The sequence below is a fragment of the Pongo pygmaeus genome, chromosome 15 (genome assembly GCF_028885625.2).
Source record: "Pongo pygmaeus isolate AG05252 chromosome 15, NHGRI_mPonPyg2-v2.0_pri, whole genome shotgun sequence".
In the NCBI taxonomy this organism is placed as follows: Eukaryota; Metazoa; Chordata; class Mammalia; order Primates; family Hominidae; genus Pongo; species Pongo pygmaeus.
In genome coordinates this window covers 22367012-22385482 of record NC_072388.2, presented here as the reverse complement: position 1 = coordinate 22385482, position 18471 = coordinate 22367012, and the positions used below count along the sequence as shown (strand labels likewise).

Sequence of the window (18471 nt, the reverse complement as noted above, 5' to 3'; positions counted from 1 at the left end):
AAGCTTCCCAAAATAGAGCGTTAATCTGAGCACCCCATCCCCTAAGAGCCACATCATGAATTACACTATTGATTTAACACAGTGTCAAGATTATTGGTTACAGGCTCTGGGCAGAAATCTATCTCTTACTCCAGCAATGTTCCCTGCTATAAGATTGCCTTGAGAAAAGAATGTCTTTGACCCCAGTTGATGAAACTAAATCAGACTTAGATTTATTTTTGGTATAAAAGATTTTTAGCCCAAGACCTCCTGCTTTGCTCCTCTCTTAGCCCCCTCCTTCAGCCATTTTCAGGTCATAATTTCCAAGGATTGGTGCTGTTTAGTGGTGTTGTGGAGCTGGCACATGGCCTCAAGCAGCCTGATCTCATGGGTGGGTTGCTCAGGCTGGAACTTGAGCACCCAGCGATCCTTGATGATGTCCAGAATGGTGGCACGCTTAGTGGCTTGGCGTAGCATCTGGAGGATCAAGTTCTAGAGCAGGGGAGAGAGAGGTCTTGCCTGAGTTTTTCTCCATTGTGCCACACAGGCAATGAGCAGTTGGACCTAAGAAAGAAGCAGGATAGCCCATCATACCACTCTGGTCAAAGTGGGTGTGGCTCTGATTTTATCTTGGAGAGCCAGGCAGTTAACTCCCTGGAGGGGAAGGGAAGAGTTCCTTGGGAGGAATGCTTTCCATATTTCCCTTCTGGCCTAAAGAGACAGAAGCTGGAACCTGTGTATCAGGCAAGGTTTGAAGCCTAGTGGTTGGCTCTTTATGCCTTCCATACTGTTTATTATAGGACAGGAGCTAGTGTGTGAGATGGCTGTGGTGTGGGAAGAGCCTTTCCCCAGGGTTGGGAGGCCTAGGTTGGGTGACCTAGGTTGGATATTCACCCCTCCCTGTGGGTCATCCCTGAGGGCTCAGCCTTCCTTAGGTAGCCAGTACCTTGCACTCCTGGGAGATGGTATGGTTAGCTGGGAAAGTGACCTCCTTCTGAGTCTCTCTTAGCAGCTTTTTGAGATTGGTGTCATCAAAGGGCAGATGGGCGACCACTAGAGTGTAAAGGATGATGCCCATGCTCCAGGTGTCAGACAGGAAAGGGTTGTAGGGCAAGCCTCGTAAGATCTCCGGGCAAGCATAAGCAAAGCTGCCACAGTAAGTCTGGCTGAAGTGGGAAAAGCAGTTCACTTGGCGGTAAGAAGGGCTAGAATCCACAGGCTGGTTAGAAGGCACCATCTTGGCGAAGCCAAAGTCTGATATCTTCACATTCTCCCACTTGTCCAGCAACAGGTTCTCCAACTTTAAGTCCCTACCAGCAGCAGAAAGGCTGGGCATCAGGCTGGGGAGAGGGCTTAGTTTTAAACTGGGAGCTGAAGGGCCAGGGGTCAGAGGGTAAAGATGAGGACAGAAGAAGTGGCAGGTAGAAACCATTATGAGGGCACAAGGTAGAGAGGAAGGAAAGCCATGGAGTTGTGAGCAGAGCCCAAAGTAGGCAGAGAGAGAGAGGATGGTATCTGAGGACCACCGGGAGCTCACCACTGTATTTCATAAAATGCTTTGCATACAGTGAGTACTTTATCAGTATCCTTGACCATATGATTAAAATAGAGTGCATGAATAGGCCTAGATATTGAGGAGGGAGTTCGAGAGAGGAAAAAAGGGCAGGAAATGGGAGATGTGCATAAAACCCCCTTGAGGGCAAAGGCCCCAGTCTGGGTGGCAGTGCCCTCACCGGTGCACGATGCTCTTGCTGTGCAGGTAGGCAATGCCCAGGGTCAGCTGGGAGAACCACTTGCCAGCAAGGGGCTCAGAGCAGGCCCCGTAGCGCTGGATCCATTCAAGGACGTCACCACCCTGAGCCAGCTCCAGAATGATGTATACTCGAGATGTGCTCTCAATGGCCTGATAGAAGTTGATGAGGTACTTGTGCCGCAAGACTTTCATTACCTGACCCCAGAAGAAGGACCCATCAAACCTGGGAAGGGAGAACCCTGACTGCACTCCCAGCCATCTCCTACCCTCAGCTACTGACTGAGGACTTTGCAATAGGATCAACCCCTCAACCCCAGAGAACTGGTGGCCTGTGGGCAAACGCTATGTTTTGCGCCTTTACTTTTTGGGGGGCTGGAGGTGAGTGGGTGGATGGGAAAGAGGTTTAACTTACATAAATTTTCCTAGCTGCTTAGTGAGACATTCAGTTCTGGTTTAGGGGTTTCTGGCCCCAACCCTCCTGGCCATACCCCTTCTGAGAAACCTCAAGCAGCTTAGTACCAAGCTCCAGTTCCCTCTTCCAGCCCCCTTTCCAACCTGTATTTCACGGGGCAGGAACTTGTTAAGATAGTCATCAGAGGCCTTCTTCTTTGAGATGATCTTGACTGCCAACATGACCTTCTGCTTTGTGTAGAAAGCCTCATATACTGACCCATAGGAGCCATGGCCAATGGCCTTGCCCACCTCATAACCATATTCATCCATGAGGGAATGGTAGGCTGTGATGGTTGGTGCTGCCTCTAAGACATCTCCCTTCCCCATGGTGTTGGGCTTGCTGAGAGCAGGGAGCTTTACTACTTGGAAGCCTCCTATCCAAAGGCCAACACCTTGAGCTGCCGAAGGCTAGGGTATCAAAGTGAAGTAGGTCTCCAAATGCTTGTCTATATAGTCACACGAGTCTGGGATGCTGGACTCAGCCCTCCACTAGGAACTTGGAGGGGGAAAGAAAGAGAAGCAGTTCTTTTTGTCTCCACTGGCTGTTGTTACTTTCTCCTTTTGGTTACGGAACTCCTCAAGGTCCCATATTCCGAATACATCACAATCCACCTCCTATCCATCGTTGGCCACAAAACTTGAGAATGAAGTGCAGTTGGAAACATACTCATTCCCAGAGGCAACTTCCACAGTCTGGTGAAACTCCTAAAGATCAGCCCTTTCATTGATATATGAGTACCTACTAAGTACCAGACAGTATGCTGAATACTTGGATAAAATGTCACCCAAATGTCATGCCAGACCCTTCCTCCTTCCTCAATCCTTCCTCAGTCCTCATACAATCTTTCATCAAATCCTGTCTCTGCTATCTCCTACTTATCTCTGCTATCTCCTACTTATCTCTTTAATGATACACTCAAGGCTTTCCGAGCCCATTGCAGCCCCCTTGGTTCAATAAGGCCAATAGAGACACTATGATCCTAGAGCTTATAATGCAGCATGAGAAATACGAGTGTGAAAGTATTACAATTGTAAGGTATTGAACACGTTCTAGGAAAATCTAACCTTGAAATGCATCCTTATCTTCTATGAGCCACAACTCTCTAGTTTTCCTCCACATCCTTCTGGTCATTCCTCAGCCTTCACTGAAGTTGTATCTTTCTCCATCCATCCCTTAATCCCTTTCTCCATCCATCCCGTAATCATATCCCAAGTGTTCTATCACAAGCTTTATTTTCTCAAACCTTCACATCCTCCCTTAATCTTGTCCATACCCATGGTGTCAATACGACATTTATGCTGACTGCTCCTAATTTCAAGTCCTAATCCCAAAGACTGCTCCTAATCCCAAGTCCAAAGCATAAATCTGATTTTATTTCCATTTGAAACAATTCAGTGTCTCCCCATTCTCTTTAAGATCAAGTCCATCCAAATTCTTTCACACAGCTTTAAGTCTGATCCTGCTTACCTCCCCAATTTTATTTTTTAACACACACGTAATGATCCACAACTGCTTTTCTGTATTTGTGGCAGACTCCAAATCTTCCTTGAGAACTTGGCATAGGAGCTTTTTTTTTTTTTTTTTTTTTGGGTACAATGGCACGATCTCGGCTTACTACAACCTCCAGCTCCCAGGTTCAAGCGATTCTCTTGCCTTATCCCCCCTAGTAGCTGGGATTACAGACATGCACCACCACGCCTAGCTATTTTGTATGTTTAGTAGAGACGGGGTTTCTCCATGTTGGTCAGGCAGGTCTTGAACTCCCGACCTCAGCTGATCTGCCCGCCTCAGCTTCCCAAAGTGCTGGGATTATAGGCATGAGCCACCGCGCCCCGTCTGTTGTTTTGAGATGGAGTTTCGCTCTTGTTGCCCAGGCTGGAGTGCAATGGCACAATCTCGGCTCACCACAACCTCCACCTCCCGCGTTCAAGCCATTCTCCTGCCTCAGCCTCCCAAGTAGCTGGGATTACAGGCATGCACCACCACGCCCGGCTAATTTTGTATTTTTTAGTAGAGACGGGATTTCTCCATGTTGGTCAGGCTGGTCTCGAACTCCCAACCTCAGGTGATCTGCCTGCCTCAGCCTCCCAAAGTGCTGGGATTACAGCCGTGAGCCACCGCGCCTTGTGGAGCTGTTTTAAAGAAGGCTTAACTGACTGCTCAAACTTCAGTTAGATATTCCTTCTTCCTGGGTGCTCCCACAGGCCCAATACTTTGTCTGTTGCAGCACCTAACATAGTGTCTGTAATCGCTTCTCTTGCTTGCATCTCCCACTAAGCTATATAGGGAGGTCAAATGATGAAAAGACAGATGAAGTGTGGAGAACAGAAAAGAGCTGGTTTAGAAAATGAGCAGCATTGAGGGCCCAACTGAGGTTGGAGAACAACTAGTCCATAGACACATATAGTGTTGTGATTCTTTTAGCATCTTGGTTATAGGTACTTGAATGTTGATGGATGATTTAGGGTTTTGCTTGGCAGCTGCAATGAAACAATGGGAGAGGGGCATCAAGAACATACGCAAGAATGTGGCTGAAATGATGGAATGCGGAATCTAAGCTGCATGGGTAAGGAAGATTATCGGGGAACCTGCCCCAATAGTCACGTAGGTTCTTTTCTATTTTCCCTAAGCATTGGCCAGTTTGAGAAATAAAGGGACAGAGTACAAAAGAGAGAAATTTTAAAGCTGGGCATCTGGGGGAGAGATCACATGTCAGTAGATTCCGTAATGCCCCACAAGCCGCAAAACCAGCAAGTTTTTATTAGGGACTTGTAAAAGGGGAGGGAGTGTACGTACGAATAGGTGTGGGTCACAGAGATCACGTACTTCACAAGGTAATAGAATATCACAAGGCAAATGGAGGCAGGGCGAGATCACAGGACCACAGGACTGGGGCGAAATTAAAATTGCTAATGAAGTTTCGGGCACCATTGTCATTGATAACATCTTATCAGGAGACAGGGTTTTGAGAGCAACCGGTCTGACCAAAATTTATTAGGCGGGAATTTCCTCTTCCTAATAAGCCTGGGAGTGCTATGGGAGACTGGGATTTATTTCACCCCTACAGTTTCAACCATAGAAGACGGCCACACCCAAGGGGGCCATTTCAGAGACCCACCCTCAGGCGTGTATTCTCTTTCCCAGGGATATTCCTTGCTGAGAAAAATAATTCAGTGATATTTCTCCCATTTGCTTTTGAAAGAAGAGAAATATGGCTCTGTTCCACCCAGCTCACCGGAGGTCAGAGTTTAAGGTTATCTCTCTTGTTTCCTAAACATTGCTGTTATCCTGTTCTTTTTTCAAGATGCCCAGATTTCACATTGTTTAAACACACATGCTCTACAATTTGTGCAGTTAACGCAATTATCACAGGGTCCTGAGGCAACATACATCCTCCTCAGCTTATGACAGGATTAAGAGATTAAAGTAAAGACAGGCATAGGAAATCACAAGGGTATTGATTGGGGAAGTGATAAGTGTCCATGAAATCTTCATAATTTATGTTTAGAGATTGCAGTAAAGACAGGCATAAGAAATTATAAAAGTATTAATTTGGGGAACTAATAAATGTCCATGAAATCTTCACAATCCACGTTCTTCTGTCATGGCTTCAGCCGGTCCCTCCGTTTGGGGTCCCTGACTTCCTGCAACAGAAGATTATATGGTTTGGATCTGTGTCCCCACCCAAATCTCATGGTCAGTTGTACTCTGCAATGTTGGAGGTGGGGCCTGGTGGGAGGTGACTGGATCATGGAGGTGGGTTTCTGATGAATGTTTAGCACCACCCTCTTGCAGTGAGTTATCATGAGATGTGGTCATTTTAAAAGGTGTGTAGCACCTCCCCCTTTGCCCTCTTGCTCCTGCTCCCACCATGTGAGATGCTTGCTCCCCCTTCACCTCTGCCATGATTGTAAGCTTCCTGAGGCCTCCCCAGAAGCAGATGCCAGCATTATGCTTCCTGTACAGCCTGCAGAACCACAGCCGATTAAAGCTCTTTTCTTATAAATTACCCAGCCTCAGGTATTTCTTTATAGCAAGGCAGCTGACACAGAAGACAAGCTAGAAACTGGCCAAAGGGGCAGAAGGAGGAGTTGCAGGTGTCACTGGAATGGAAAAACAAGTTTGGTAGGAATTGAGAGAATGAGAAGAACAGGAGGTTGTGGTCACAGAGGAGTTATTTAGATTTAAGATTTTGTAGCCGGGTGCAGTGGCTCACGCCTGTAATCTCAGCAATTTGGGAGGCCAAGGCTGGTGGGTTGCTTGAGGTTAGGAGTTCAAGACCAGCCTGACCAACATGGTGAAACCCATCTCTACTAAAAATACAAAAATTAGCTGGGTGTGGTGGCAGGCACCTGTAATCCCAGCTACTTGGGAGGCAGAGTCAGGAGAATCTCTTGAAGCCAGGAGGCAGAGGTTGCAGTGAGCCGAGATCATGCCACTGCACTCCAGCCTGGGTAACAGAGCAAGACTCTGTCTAAACAAACAAACAAAAAAGGCCGGGCATGGTGGCTCAAGCTTGTAATCCCAGCACTTTGGGAGGCTGAGGCGGGCAGATCACAAGGTCAGGAGTTCGAGACCATCCTGGCTAACACGGTGAAACCCTGTCTCTACTAAAAATACAAAAAAAACAAAAAACAAAAAAAAACAGCCAGGCGTGGTGGTGGGCGCCTGTAGTCCCAGCTACTCAGGAGGCTGAGGCAGGAGAATGGTGTGAACCCGGGAAGCAGAGCTTGCAGTGAGCAGAGATCGCACCACTGCACTCCAGCTTGGGTGACAGAGCGAGACACTGTCTCAAAAAAAAAAACAAACCCAAAAAAACAAAAAAAAAAAAACCAAAAAAGATTTTGTGTGGTGGGTATTAGGCCGTTCTTGCATTGCTATAAAGAAATACCAGGCCGGGCGTGGTGGCTCACGCCTGTAATCCCAGCATTTTGGGAGGCTGAGGCGGGCAGATCACAAGGTCAGGAGATCGAGACCAGTCTGGCCAACATGGTGAAACCCGTCTCTACTAAAGACACAAAAATTAGCTGGGCGTGGTGGTGCATGCCTGTAATCCCAGGTACTCAGGAGGCTGAGGCACGAGAATCGCTTGAACCAGGGAGTCGGAGGTTTCAGTGAGCCGAGATCGCACCACTGCACTCCAGCCTGGTGACAAAGCAACACTCCGTCTCAAAAAAAAAAAAAAAAAAAAGAAAGAAATACCTGAGGCTGGGTACAGTGGCTCATGCCTGTAATCCCAACACTTTGGGAAGCCAAGGCAGGTGGATTACCTGAGCCCAGGAGTTCAAGACCAGCTTGGGCAACATAGCAAAAACCCATTTCTACGAAAAATACCAATATTAGCTACGTGTGGTGGCATGTGCCTATAGTCTCAGCTACTCAGAAGGATCACTTGAGCCTGGGAGGTGAAGGCTGCAGTGAACCAAGATAGCACCACTGCACTCCAGCCTGGGTGACAAGTGAGACCCTGTCTCACAAACAAAAACAAACAAAAACGTGAGACTGGGTAGTTTGTAAAGAAAAGAGGTTTAGGCCGGGTGCAGTGGCTCACGCCTGTAATCCCAACACTCTGGGAGGCCGAATTAGGCAGGCGGATCACAAGGTCAAGAGATCAAGACCATCCTGGCCAACATGGTGAAACCCCATCTCTACTAAAAATGCAAAAATTAGCTGGGCATGGTGGTGCGTGCCTGTAGTCCCAGCTACTCTGGAGGCTGAGGCAGGAGAATCACTTGAACCTGGGAGCGGGAGGTTGCAGTGAGCCAAGATCACACCACTGCACTCTAGCCTGGCGACAGAGCAAGACTCCATCTCAAAAAAAAAAAAAGAAAAGAAAAGAGGTTTAATTGGCTCACCGTTCTGCAGGCTGTATAGGAAGCATGGTGCTGGCTCAGCTTCTGGGGAGGCCTCAGGAAGCTTATAATCAAAACGGAAGGTGAAGGGGAAGCAGGGACATCACGTGGTGAGAATGGGAGTGAGAGAAAGTTGTGGGGGAGGTGCCACATGCTTTGAAACAATCAGATCTTGTGAGAACTCATAGGGTGAATACTACACCAAACCATGAGGGGTCCGCTCCCATGATGCAAAAACCTCCCACCAGGACCCACCTACAGCATTGGGGATTACATTTCAACATGAGATTTGGACAGGGATAACTATCCAAACTATATCAGTGGGGGACAGAGGGGCAGAGAAAAGAACAAGGGAAGAATCCAAATTCTCATATCTTCTATCCTCCAAAACAGAACAAATAATTCAAGAACAGATTATGCCACAGGCATGCAATAAATTCCCATTTATTGACAGTCTGACCTTGCTGGCAGGATGGTTCCAAAGTTCTGTTGGAAGCCAGCTCTATATCCTCAATCTAGCAAGATGAGCAGTTTTCCAGGGCACACCATGGTAAGGGGGCCCACCCAATCCTGCCCATCTGATCCGACAAGCTGGCCCCCGGATAGGTAACTTGGTGGCAACTCTAGTCTCTCATCATGTGCAGGGCGTAAACCAGTTCATGCAAGGATCATGTATTAAGCTGCCTAACATATACAAAAACACTGCTAGGTCCTGAGGAAACAGATGAATAAATTAGAGTCTTCCTGTGAGGAGCTAACTGAGGAAACAGAGATGAATAAATTACAGTCTTCCTGTGAGGAGCTAAACACTGCTAGGTCCTGAGGAAACAGAGATGAATAAATTACAGTCTTCCTGTGAGGAGTTTGAAATTAGCAAGGGAGACAGACACATAAGAAGTAAAATAACACTACAGCGAGATACGCTATAAACAAACCTGGGAGGAGATGTAAGGGAAGGCTTTATAGAGAAGGTGACATTTGCACTGTTCAAAAAAAAGAATAAGGCCGGGTGTGGTGGCTCATACCTGTAATCCTAGCACTTTGGGAGGTCGAGGCGGGCGGATCACGAAGTCAGGAGTTCGAGACCAGCCTGGCCAATATGGTGAAACCCCGTCTCTACTAAAAAATACAAAAATTAGCCAGGCATGGTGGTGCGCGCCTGTAGTCCCAGCTACTCAGGAGGCTGGGGCAGAAGAATCGCTTGAACTCGGAGGTGGAGGTTGCAGTGAGCTGAGATCACACCACTGCACTCCAGCCTGGTTGACAGTGAGACTCTGTCTCAAAAAAAAAAAAAAAAAAAAGGCCAGGCATGGTGGCTCACACTTGTAATCCCAGCACTTTGGGAGGCCAACGCGGGCAGATCACGAGGTCAGGAGATCGAGACCATCCTGGCTAACACTGTGAAACCCCATCTCTACTGAAAATACAAAAACAAAAATTAGCCGGGTGTGGTGGCGGGCACCTGTAGTCCCACCTACTCGGGAGGCTGAGGCGGGAGAATGGCGTGAACCTGGGAGGCGGAGCTTGCAGTGAGCAGAGATCACGCCACACACTCTGGCCTGGGCAACAAAGCGAGACTCCGTCTCAAAAAAAAAAAAAAAAAGATAAGTAGGGAATAGGAGATTGGATGGTTTAGGCAGGAGGAACAATATGAGGCTTGCCAGCTTGAGAGAATATGATATTCAGTATTTCTATTTGAATACAGAACAGGGTTCCAGAAGGGGAATGTACCTTGAGAAGTAATTAGGATCCAGGTCTGAGCGGTCTCATATGCCAGGCTATTTGGACTCGACCTTGTATGCTCATATAATCTGGGTATACATCAAAATCAGTGCTTATTTTTTTGAGACAGAGTTTGGTTCTTGTTGCCCGGGCTGGAGTGCAATGGTACAGTCTCAGCTCACTGCAACCTCCGCCTCCCGGGTTCAAGCGATTACCCTGCCTCAGCCTCCCAAGTGGCTGGGATTATAGCCATGAACCACCATGCCTGGCTAATTTTTTTTGTATTTTTAGTAGAGACAGGGTTTCACCATGTTGGCCAGGCTGGTCTTGAACTCCCGACCTCAAGTGATCCACCCGCCTCGGCCTCCCAAAGTGCTGGGATTACAGGAGTGAGCCACTGCGCCCGGCCTCAGTGCTTGCTTTTTTTTAAAAAAAATGCTCATGACCAGGCACCCCCTCCCCTGAGAATCGTGATTTTAAAAAAGAAAAACTTTCCAGTAGCAGTGTGAAAAATGACCCAGGGGGAAGATGACTAGGAGACTAGCAAGGTGGCTCTCATGGTAGTTTAGGTGAGAGAAGATGGAGCCTGAACCAAAGAAGTGGAGGCAAGCATCTGGAAGATATTCAGGAAATAAGTGGAGAGGGCTTGGTGACACTGATATCTGAGCGGGAAGATATAAAGAGGCCCAAGTTTCTGGCTTTAGAGACCAGGTGGTTGTCAGTTAGAGATGATTTCTAAGCCACTCTCAGTTCTTGTTCTTTTTTCTTTTTCTTTTCTTTTTTTTTATTTTTGAGATGGAGTCCCGCTCTGTTGCCCAGGCTGGAGTGCAATGGCCTGATCTCGGTTCACTGCAACCTCCGCTTCCCAGGTTCAAGCGATTCTCCTGCCTCAGCCTCACAAGTAGCTGGGATTACAGGCGCCCGCCACCACGCCCAGCTAATTTTTTTGTATTTTTAGTAGAGACAGGGTTTCGCCATGTTAGGCTGGTCTCGAACTCCCGACCTCGGGTGATCTGCCCGCCTCGGCCTCCCAAAGTGCTGGTATTACAGGCGTGAGCCCACCGCGCCCGACCTCAGTTCTTTTTCTAATTACAAAATTCACTGATTGTTTAACAAAACTCCACCATCTACTTCTTTGAACCTCACCTATGTCTGCAGGGAAAGAACTGGGTCAGAAAGGGCAGTAATTGTCGAAGCAGGTAAATTAAGGGCTTTTCAGGCCAGAAGTCACTGGTGATTTTTCCACTGTGCTTCTTCCCTTGGGGAGAGAGAACCTTAAGTCCACTTCCTTACACGTTGTTCCCAGGTGGCAAAACAGAAGTCACTGCTCAAAGGTCCGATTTTCAAGGGGAACTCCCTAGACGGCAGATCCCCTTTAAAACAGCTGAGACAAACACAAGGGTAAACTTTTTCAAAATAATCTGCCATACAAAGTTAAGAGAAGCCCAAAGACATACACAGTGATAAATAAGAACAAAAACATAGACTAACGGACCGCGAGATACTTTACCGCCAATTAACAATAACCGTGTCAGGCTGCCCAACTCACAGAGTGAAAGGACAGACCTCTCTCCTTGCGCGCCTCTGCGCCAGACCGGGTTTCGGGTCGCTTATCGTGGGGCACTGAACGAACGGTCACTGTGCGGCCAGGGAAGTCTCCAGCACAGCCTCGGAAAGACATTCCTATCACATATTTATTACTTTGGCGCAGGCCATTCGTGACAGGCGGGAGAGGAGTGAGGTGAGATTCAGACGTTGGGATCCTTGCATGGGACAGATGCCCAAAGCTTCGCCCCTTCCCCGGTTGGGGGGCCACGAACCGCCTCTCAGGGCTCAGCCTCAGCAGCAGGTGGTTCAGCCGGCAAGTGCTTCGAACCCGGCCGCCGCCTGCGCTCCGTCTCCCCGGCCCTCGCTAGTCTCGTCTCGCGGGTGCAGCTCTCGGGCCTCGGCCAGCGCGAGCCTCCTGACCAAGGGCTCTCAAACCCCAAATCTTTCCAGGAGCAAGCGAGCGGCCTAGCAGCCACTCCTCTCCCGAAGGGGCGTCAGGGTCCTCGCTGCCAGGCCTCAGCCCCCTCCCCAGGAAGCTGTCGCGAAGGGGTCCCCAGGGGCCGCAGCAGCGAAGGCCTTCTGCGTTCCAGGCAAGGAGCTTTCCGCTAGGCTGAGGTCCCCGCCGGTGAGGGCGGAAGTGGTAAGACTGACGTGTCCTGGGCCGCGCTGCCGATCGCCGGGAGGACCCCCGCCTCGCCGAGGACGGGCGGGGCAAGCCGAGCCTCACGGGGTCCCTGGAGCTGGGCCGGGCCTCCAGATGGAGAAGGCGCAGCGGGGAGTTCTTGAGTAAGCCAGAGCGGTGTCCAGCGCGGTGTAGCCGCAGCCGCCGCTGTCAGGCGCAGTAGCGGGCAACCCCGTGGAAGTCGGTCGGCAGGTCCTCTGCAACCCGCCGCTGTGGGAGAGACCCCGGGAGGAGCCCAAGGGCAGCTACGGTGGCGCGAAGGCCGCTGGCGCCGCCTGGGCCAGCCCTTCCCGCGCGGTGAGGACCCCGGGGCTGTGGCGGGAAGGGACCCGAGGTGCGAAACCGAGCGGCGTTGCCATGGAAACGGGCCAGGGCGCGTAGCAGAGGCCCCGGGCCGGACGGGCTGCGGGAGGGGTGAACCCCAGGTTGGGAGGATGAGAGAGCAGAGGTGGAGCGGGGTCTTTGGGATAGAGAGACGTGGGGTAGGGTGGGGCGGGGAGGGGCCCAATGGAAGCAAGTGGAGCCAGGGGACCTCAGTTCGAGGCACCTGACCTGGGGTTTCTGTAACCTCCCTGGTTTCTGTAACCTCAGGATTCCCCCAAACAGGTTCCACTGCCTTAAGGATGACAGTCGTAGGGAACCCTCGAAGTTGGAGCTGCCGGTGGTTGCCAATCCTGATACTGTTGCTGGGCACAGGCCATGGGCCAGGGGTGGAAGGCGTGACACACTACAAGGCCGGCGACCCTGTTATTCTATATGTCAACAAAGTGGGACCCTACCATAACCCTCAGGAAACTTACCACTACTATCAGCTTCCAGTCTGCTGCCCTGAGAAGATACGTCACAAAAGCCTTAGCCTGGGTGAAGTGCTGGATGGGGACCGAATGGCTGAGTCTTTGTATGAGATCCGCTTTCGGGAAAACGTGGAGAAGAGAATTCTGTGCCACATGCAGCTCAGTTCTGCACAGGTCAGCCTCTCCACATTGGCTATCACGTAGCCCTCCTTCCCAGAGACTAACAGTGCCTTACATTTATGGTTCAGGGTACCTTATGGAAATTGTCTGATTTGATTCTAACTACAGTACAACCCAGTGTGGCAGGCAGGGCAGGTGATGCTATTCTAATTCAGTTGACTAAGATACATACTTGCTCAGAAGTTACTTTTTTCAAGATTACATGGACAGTGAATTGCAGAACTGATATCAGAACCCAGGGTTTCTTACTGCAAGCTTCTCTGTTGGTCATGAGGTCCCAACTATCAGTCCTACATAGTTCTGTTTCCTTCCGTGCCTACCTCTTGGCTGTTTCTTAACTGTTTCCTGTAGTCTCTACCTAACCTTCCCGTCATGCTTTTTCTTTAGTGAATCCTGGTACTTCTCCTTAGTCCACTCCAGACCTCCTTATACCTCACCGCTCTCCTTTTTCTAGGCCTTAACCCTGTCAAGTCATACTTGCTCTTTTTTGGAGAATCTCAACATACTAGAGTCTAACCCAGTGATTGTCAACTGGGAACAGTTTTGTCCCCCAAGGGACATTTAGCAATGTCTGGAGACATTTTTTGTTGTTACAGCTGGGGGGATACTACCAGCATAGAATGGGAAGAGGCCAGGAAAGCTACATCCTACACTGCACAGGATAACCCCACTATGACAAAGAATTATCCACCCCAGGCCGGGTGTGGTGGCTCATTCCTGTAATCCCAGCACTTTTTTTTTTTTTTTTTTGAGACGGAGTCTTGCTCTGTCACCCAGGCTGGAGTGCAGTGGCGCAATCTCAGCTCACTGCAAGCTCCACCTCCCGGGTTCACGCCATTCTCCTGCTTCAGCCTCCCGAGTAGCTGGGACTATAGGCGCCCGCCACCACGCCCGGCTAATTTTTTGTATTTTTAGTAGAGACGGGGTTTCACCGTGTTAGCCAGGATGGTCTCGATTTCCTGACCTTGTGATCTGCCCACCTCAGCCTCCCAAAGTGTTGGGATTATAGGCATGAGCCACCGCACCCAACCAATCCCAGCACTTTGGGAGGCCGAGGCAGGCGGATCATGAGGTCAGGAATTTGAGACTAGCCTGGCCAACATGGTGAAACCCTGTCTCTACTAAAAATACAAAAATTAGCTGGGTGTGGTGGTGGGCGCCTGTAATCCCAGCTACTCAGGAGGCTGAGGCAGGAGAATTGCTTGAACCCAGGAGGCAGAGGTTGCAGTAAGCCGAGATCGCACCACTGCACTCCAGCCTGGGTGACAGAGCAAGACTCCATCTGGAAAAAAAAGAATTATCCACTCCAAAATATCAGTAGTGCTGAAGGTGAGAAACTTTGCTCTAACTCAGCGCCTGGGGAGATCTTGTGTGACCAACTCCTGACTTGCTCTTTATAGGTGGAGCAGCTGCGCCAGGCCATTGAAGAACTGTACTACTTTGAATTTGTGGTAGATGACTTGCCAATCCGGGGCTTTGTGGGCTACATGGAGGAGAGTGGCTTCCTGCCACACAGCCACAAGATAGGACTGTGGACCCATTTGGACTTCCACCTAGAATTCCATGGAGACCGAATTATATTTGCCAATGTTTCAGTGCGGGACGTCAAGCCTCACAGCTTGGATGGGTTACGACCTGACGAGTTCCTAGGCCTTACCCACACTTATAGCGTGCGCTGGTCTGAGACTTCAGTGGAGCGTCGGAGTGACAGGCGCCATGGTGACGATGGTGGTTTCTTTCCTCGAACGCTGGAAATCCATTGGTTGTCCATCATCAACTCCATGGTGCTTGTGTTTTTACTGGTGGGTTTTGTGGCTGTCATTCTAATGCGTGTGCTTCGGAATGACCTGGCTCGGTACAACTTAGATGAGGAGACCACCTCTGCAGGTTCTGGTGATGACTTTGACCAGGGTGACAATGGCTGGAAAATTATCCATACAGATGTCTTCCGCTTCCCCCCATACCGTGGTCTGCTCTGTGCTGTGCTTGGCGTGGGCGCCCAGTTCCTGGCCCTTGGCACTGGTGAGGTGATAAAAATGAATTGGGGATTTATCTCATGGGGTAGAACTAGGTAGGGAGTTTTTTCAGAAAAGGTCTGTGGATCTTCTATCCAGAGGGGCAGACCTAAGGGATAGGGTGGCTCTAGCAAGAATGCACGTATTCTATTGTAGATTTTCTGGACAGCAAAACTGGGGGAGATTATTTTGCTGGAGGCCCTGGGTCTGGGAGAAGCGGGGCTGATTCCTCTGAAATTGCTAGAAGAGACACAGGTGAGGCCTAACTTGGGCTTTCCACTACCGTCCTGCAGGCATTATTGTCATGGCACTGCTGGGCATGTTCAATGTGCACCGTCATGGGGCCATTAACTCGGCAGCCATCTTGTTGTATGCCCTGACCTGCTGCATCTCTGGCTACGTGTCCAGCCACTTCTACCGGCAGATTGGAGGCGAGCGTTGGGTGTGGAACATCATTCTCACCACCAGTCTCTTCTCTGGTGAGGACTTTTCCTTTCCCTGGTGGGCCTTTCTGGACTTAGGAATGAAGAACACATTGTGGCTGGGCACAGTGGCTCACACCTGTAATCCTAGCACTTTGGGAGACCGAGGCCGGAGGATCACTTGAGCCCAAAAGTTTGAGACAAGCCTAGACAACATAGTGAGACCCTCTCTCTATAACAAAAAATTAGCCGGGCATGGTGGTTCACATCTGTAATTCCAGCTACTTGGGAGGCTGAGGCAGGAGGATTGCTTGAGCCTGGGGAGCCAGGGAGGTTGAGGCTACAGTGAGCCATGATTGCACCACTGCACTCTAGCTGGGCTGACAGAGTGAGACTGTCTCAGAAAAAAAGAACACATCATAGAACTTGGGATAGAGTCAGGATGAGGCTTGAAGGGAAGGAATATTGTAAAAGAAAGAAGAAAACCAAAAAAGACAAGAATGCATTTCTTTTGAATAGTTTAAAATTATTAAGCCCTCAAAATGTCCTAGGCAGTGTGGTAAGCACTCAGCAATAACTGTGTGAAGTAGGTAATATTTCCATTGCACAGACGAGGAAACTGAACTAAAGGCTGCTTAAGTAACTTGTCTGAGATTACACTCCAAAAAAGTAGTGAACTAGGTTTCAGCAGTCTGACTTGTATTCTCACCCATTACACTAAAATAACACCCTTGAATTTTTATTTTGAAGGTGGGCCCACTCTAGGCTTTCAAACCAGATTGCCCTTTCAAAGGCAGTAGTAGTCTCTGTTCTGAACCCTTCTTGTTCCCAATTCTGTGTGTCTGATTTATATCCCATCACATTTATATTTGAACCAAGGCTTTCTGAAAACAGGGCCTTAATCCAAAGGAATGTCTCATGCTAGGAATTACCAACTCCAAGGCAAGACAGGCCCCTGGAGGCAGATGGATTTGTGTTACTCTCAGATTATGTAGTAGCTACCTGGATCCTTAATGACACCGGGTTGGGGGGTGGTGTTGGTAAGATAAAGAGCAAAGAGGCCGGGCACGGTGGCTCACGCCTGTAATCCCAGCACTTTGGGAGGCCAAGGCAGGCAGATGACGAGGTCAGGAGATCGAGACCATCCTGGCTAACACGGTGAAACCCCACCTCTACTTAAAATACAAAAAATTAGCCGGGCGTGGTGGCAGGCACCTGTAGTCCCAGCTACTTGGGAGGCTGAGGCAGGAGAATGGCGTGAACCTGGGAGGCGGAGCTTGCAGTGAGCTGAGATTGCGCCACTGCACTCCAGCCTGGGCAACAGAGCGAGACTCTGTCTCAAAAAAAAAAAAAAAAAAAACAGAGCAAAGAATAATAGGACCTAAAAGGGTGGAGGTGAAGGCAGTCGACTCTGCAAGGACATCCAGGAGCATGAGTCTGCCATTAGAGTGGCAGGCTGCTTCACCCCAGTCCCCTTTTGGTCCTGGATATAAGTGGGTGCCCTTAGAGATGTAGCTCCTAGTGTTGACCCTCCCTCCGGGGGCCCATCCCTGCAGTGCCTTTCTTCCTGACGTGGAGTGTGGTGAACTCAGTGCATTGGGCCAATGGTTCGACACAGGCTCTGCCAGCCACAACCATCCTGCTGCTTCTGACGGTTTGGCTGCTGGTGGGCTTTCCCCTCACTGTCATTGGAGGCATCTTTGGGAAGAACAACGCCAACCCCTTTGATGCACCCTGTCGCACCAAGAACATCGCCCGGGAGATTCCACCCCAGCCCTGGTACAAGTCTACTGTCATCCACATGACTGTTGGAGGCTTCCTGCCTTTCAGGTATCCTCCCTTTATTCTATGGCTATCACTGTCAGGTTCCTGACCTCAACTTTTCCCGTCCCTGCTCATCCAGTACCCTAACCCAACCCGTTGATCCCTGGTTCAGTGGTACCATTCAGAGATCATTAAATGGTTCTTCCTATCCCCAAGCAGGACTGAGCTTGAATGATATGAGAGTGTCTCGCTTATAAAGCTCTCCGGAGACATCTCCCCCTTCACCTTCCTGGTTTCTGACTTTAATGTCTATGGACATCATGTGGGGTTTAAAGCCCATTTGATGACCCATTTACTTTGTTGAATACCTCTTTGTGCCAGGCAAAGAATGAAGTGGAAAGTAAAATGGACAAGATCCCTGCTCTCAATCTACTAGGGAAGATATTCTTGAAGTGAGAGCAGCTAATCATAGGCAAAAAATCCCCATGAAGCCAGGAGATCTGCGGCAGAGAGTGGAGTGAACTCACTTTTCACAATGACCCAGCAACATGGGAGAGGGTGGGGGCTGGCTTTCAGCCCAGCCACTGTGCTGATGGTGCACAGCCCTTTAATGCTGTGTATCATCTTTTTTCTTCACAGTGCCATCTCTGTGGAGCTGTACTACATCTTTGCCACAGTATGGGGTCGGGAGCAGTACACTTTGTATGGCATCCTCTTCTTTGTCTTCGCCATCCTGCTGAGTGTGGGGGCTTGCATCTCCATTGCACTCACCTACTTCCAGTTGTCTGGGGAGGATTACCGCTGGTGGTGGCGATCTGTGCTGAGTGTTGGCTCCACCGGCCTCTTCATCTTCCTCTACTCAGTTTTCTATTATGCCCGGCGCTCCAACATGTCTGGGGCAGTACAGACAGTAGAGTTCTTCGGCTACTCCTTACTCACTGGTTATGTCTTCTTCCTCATGCTGGGCACCATCTCCTTTTTTTCTTCCCTAAAGTTCATCCGGTATATCTATGTTAACCTAAAGATGGACTGAGTTCTGTATGGCAGAACTATTGCTGTTCTCTCCCTTTCTTCATGCCCCATTGAACTCTCCTACCAGCTTCTCTTCTGATTGACTGAATTGTGTGATGGCATTGTTGCCTTCCCCTTTGCCCTTTGGGCGTTCCTTCCCCAGAGAGGGCCTGGAAATTATAAATCTCTATTACATAAGGAGTATATATTTGAACTTTTTAAGTTGCCTTTAGTTTTGGTCCTGATTTTTCTTTTTACAATTATCAAAATAAAATTTATTAAGAAAAAGGATCGT

At 49.3% G+C, this 18471-nt stretch overlaps 2 protein-coding genes across 7 annotated transcripts; one reads left to right on the top strand and one right to left on the bottom strand.

Moving 5' to 3' along the window:
• Positions 1–91: 91 nt before the first annotated feature.
• TSSK4 (testis specific serine kinase 4) lies at positions 92–11947 on the bottom strand. 5 transcript variants are annotated; one of them, XM_063651487.1, is made up of 6 exons: positions 10907–11947; positions 9064–9157; positions 2288–5830; positions 1713–1927; positions 926–1289; positions 92–471 (listed from the first exon to the last, which is right to left on the bottom strand). In XM_063651487.1, the coding sequence occupies exons 3-6, from the start codon at positions 2510–2512 to the stop codon at positions 289–291; spliced, it is 987 nt and encodes a 328-aa protein (XP_063507557.1). In that variant the 5' UTR covers positions 2513–5830; positions 9064–9157; positions 10907–11947; the 3' UTR covers positions 92–288. The 5 variants fall into 5 exon arrangements, with proteins under 5 accessions (XP_063507557.1, XP_054304971.1, XP_054304972.1 ...); XM_054448996.2 differs by lacking the exon at positions 9064–9157 and having other exon boundaries at positions 926–1319; positions 11271–11941; XM_054448997.2 differs by lacking the exon at positions 9064–9157 and having other exon boundaries at positions 926–1319; positions 11310–11935.
• Positions 11948–11956: 9 nt separating this feature from the next.
• TM9SF1 (transmembrane 9 superfamily member 1) lies at positions 11957–18464 on the top strand. 2 transcript variants are annotated; one of them, XM_054448959.2, is made up of 6 exons: positions 11957–12287; positions 12597–12958; positions 14365–14986; positions 15273–15458; positions 16958–17231; positions 17805–18464. In XM_054448959.2, the coding sequence occupies exons 2-6, from the start codon at positions 12614–12616 to the stop codon at positions 18196–18198; spliced, it is 1821 nt and encodes a 606-aa protein (XP_054304934.2). In that variant the 5' UTR covers positions 11957–12287; positions 12597–12613; the 3' UTR covers positions 18199–18464. The 2 variants fall into 2 exon arrangements, with proteins under 2 accessions (XP_054304934.2, XP_054304935.2); XM_054448960.2 differs by having other exon boundaries at positions 11977–12287; positions 12582–12958.
• Positions 18465–18471: the final 7 nt, after the last annotated feature.

What these genes read in the sequence shown, in the direction of transcription:
- TSSK4 (XM_054448996.2), bottom strand. Translation starts at nt 2,512, where the DNA reads ATGGGGAAGGGAGATGTCTTAGAGGCAGCACCAACCATCACAGCCTAC. An exon ending in TCCTGCCCCGTGAAATACAG is followed by an intron (nt 1,928 to 2,287) that starts GTTGGAAAGGGG and finishes TTCTGGGGTCAG; the next exon opens with GTAATGAAAGTCTTGCGGCA. An exon ending in AGCAAGAGCATCGTGCACCG is followed by an intron (nt 1,320 to 1,712) that starts GTGAGGGCACTG and finishes CCCTCTCCCCAG; the next exon opens with CCTGATGCCCAGCCTTTCTG.
- TM9SF1 (XM_054448959.2), top strand. Translation starts at nt 12,614, where the DNA reads ATGACAGTCGTAGGGAACCCTCGAAGTTGGAGCTGCCGGTGGTTGCCA. An exon ending in TGCAGCTCAGTTCTGCACAG is followed by an intron (nt 12,959 to 14,364) that starts GTCAGCCTCTCC and finishes TGCTCTTTATAG; the next exon opens with GTGGAGCAGCTGCGCCAGGC. An exon ending in GGAGGCTTCCTGCCTTTCAG is followed by an intron (nt 17,232 to 17,804) that starts GTATCCTCCCTT and finishes TTTTCTTCACAG; the next exon opens with TGCCATCTCTGTGGAGCTGT.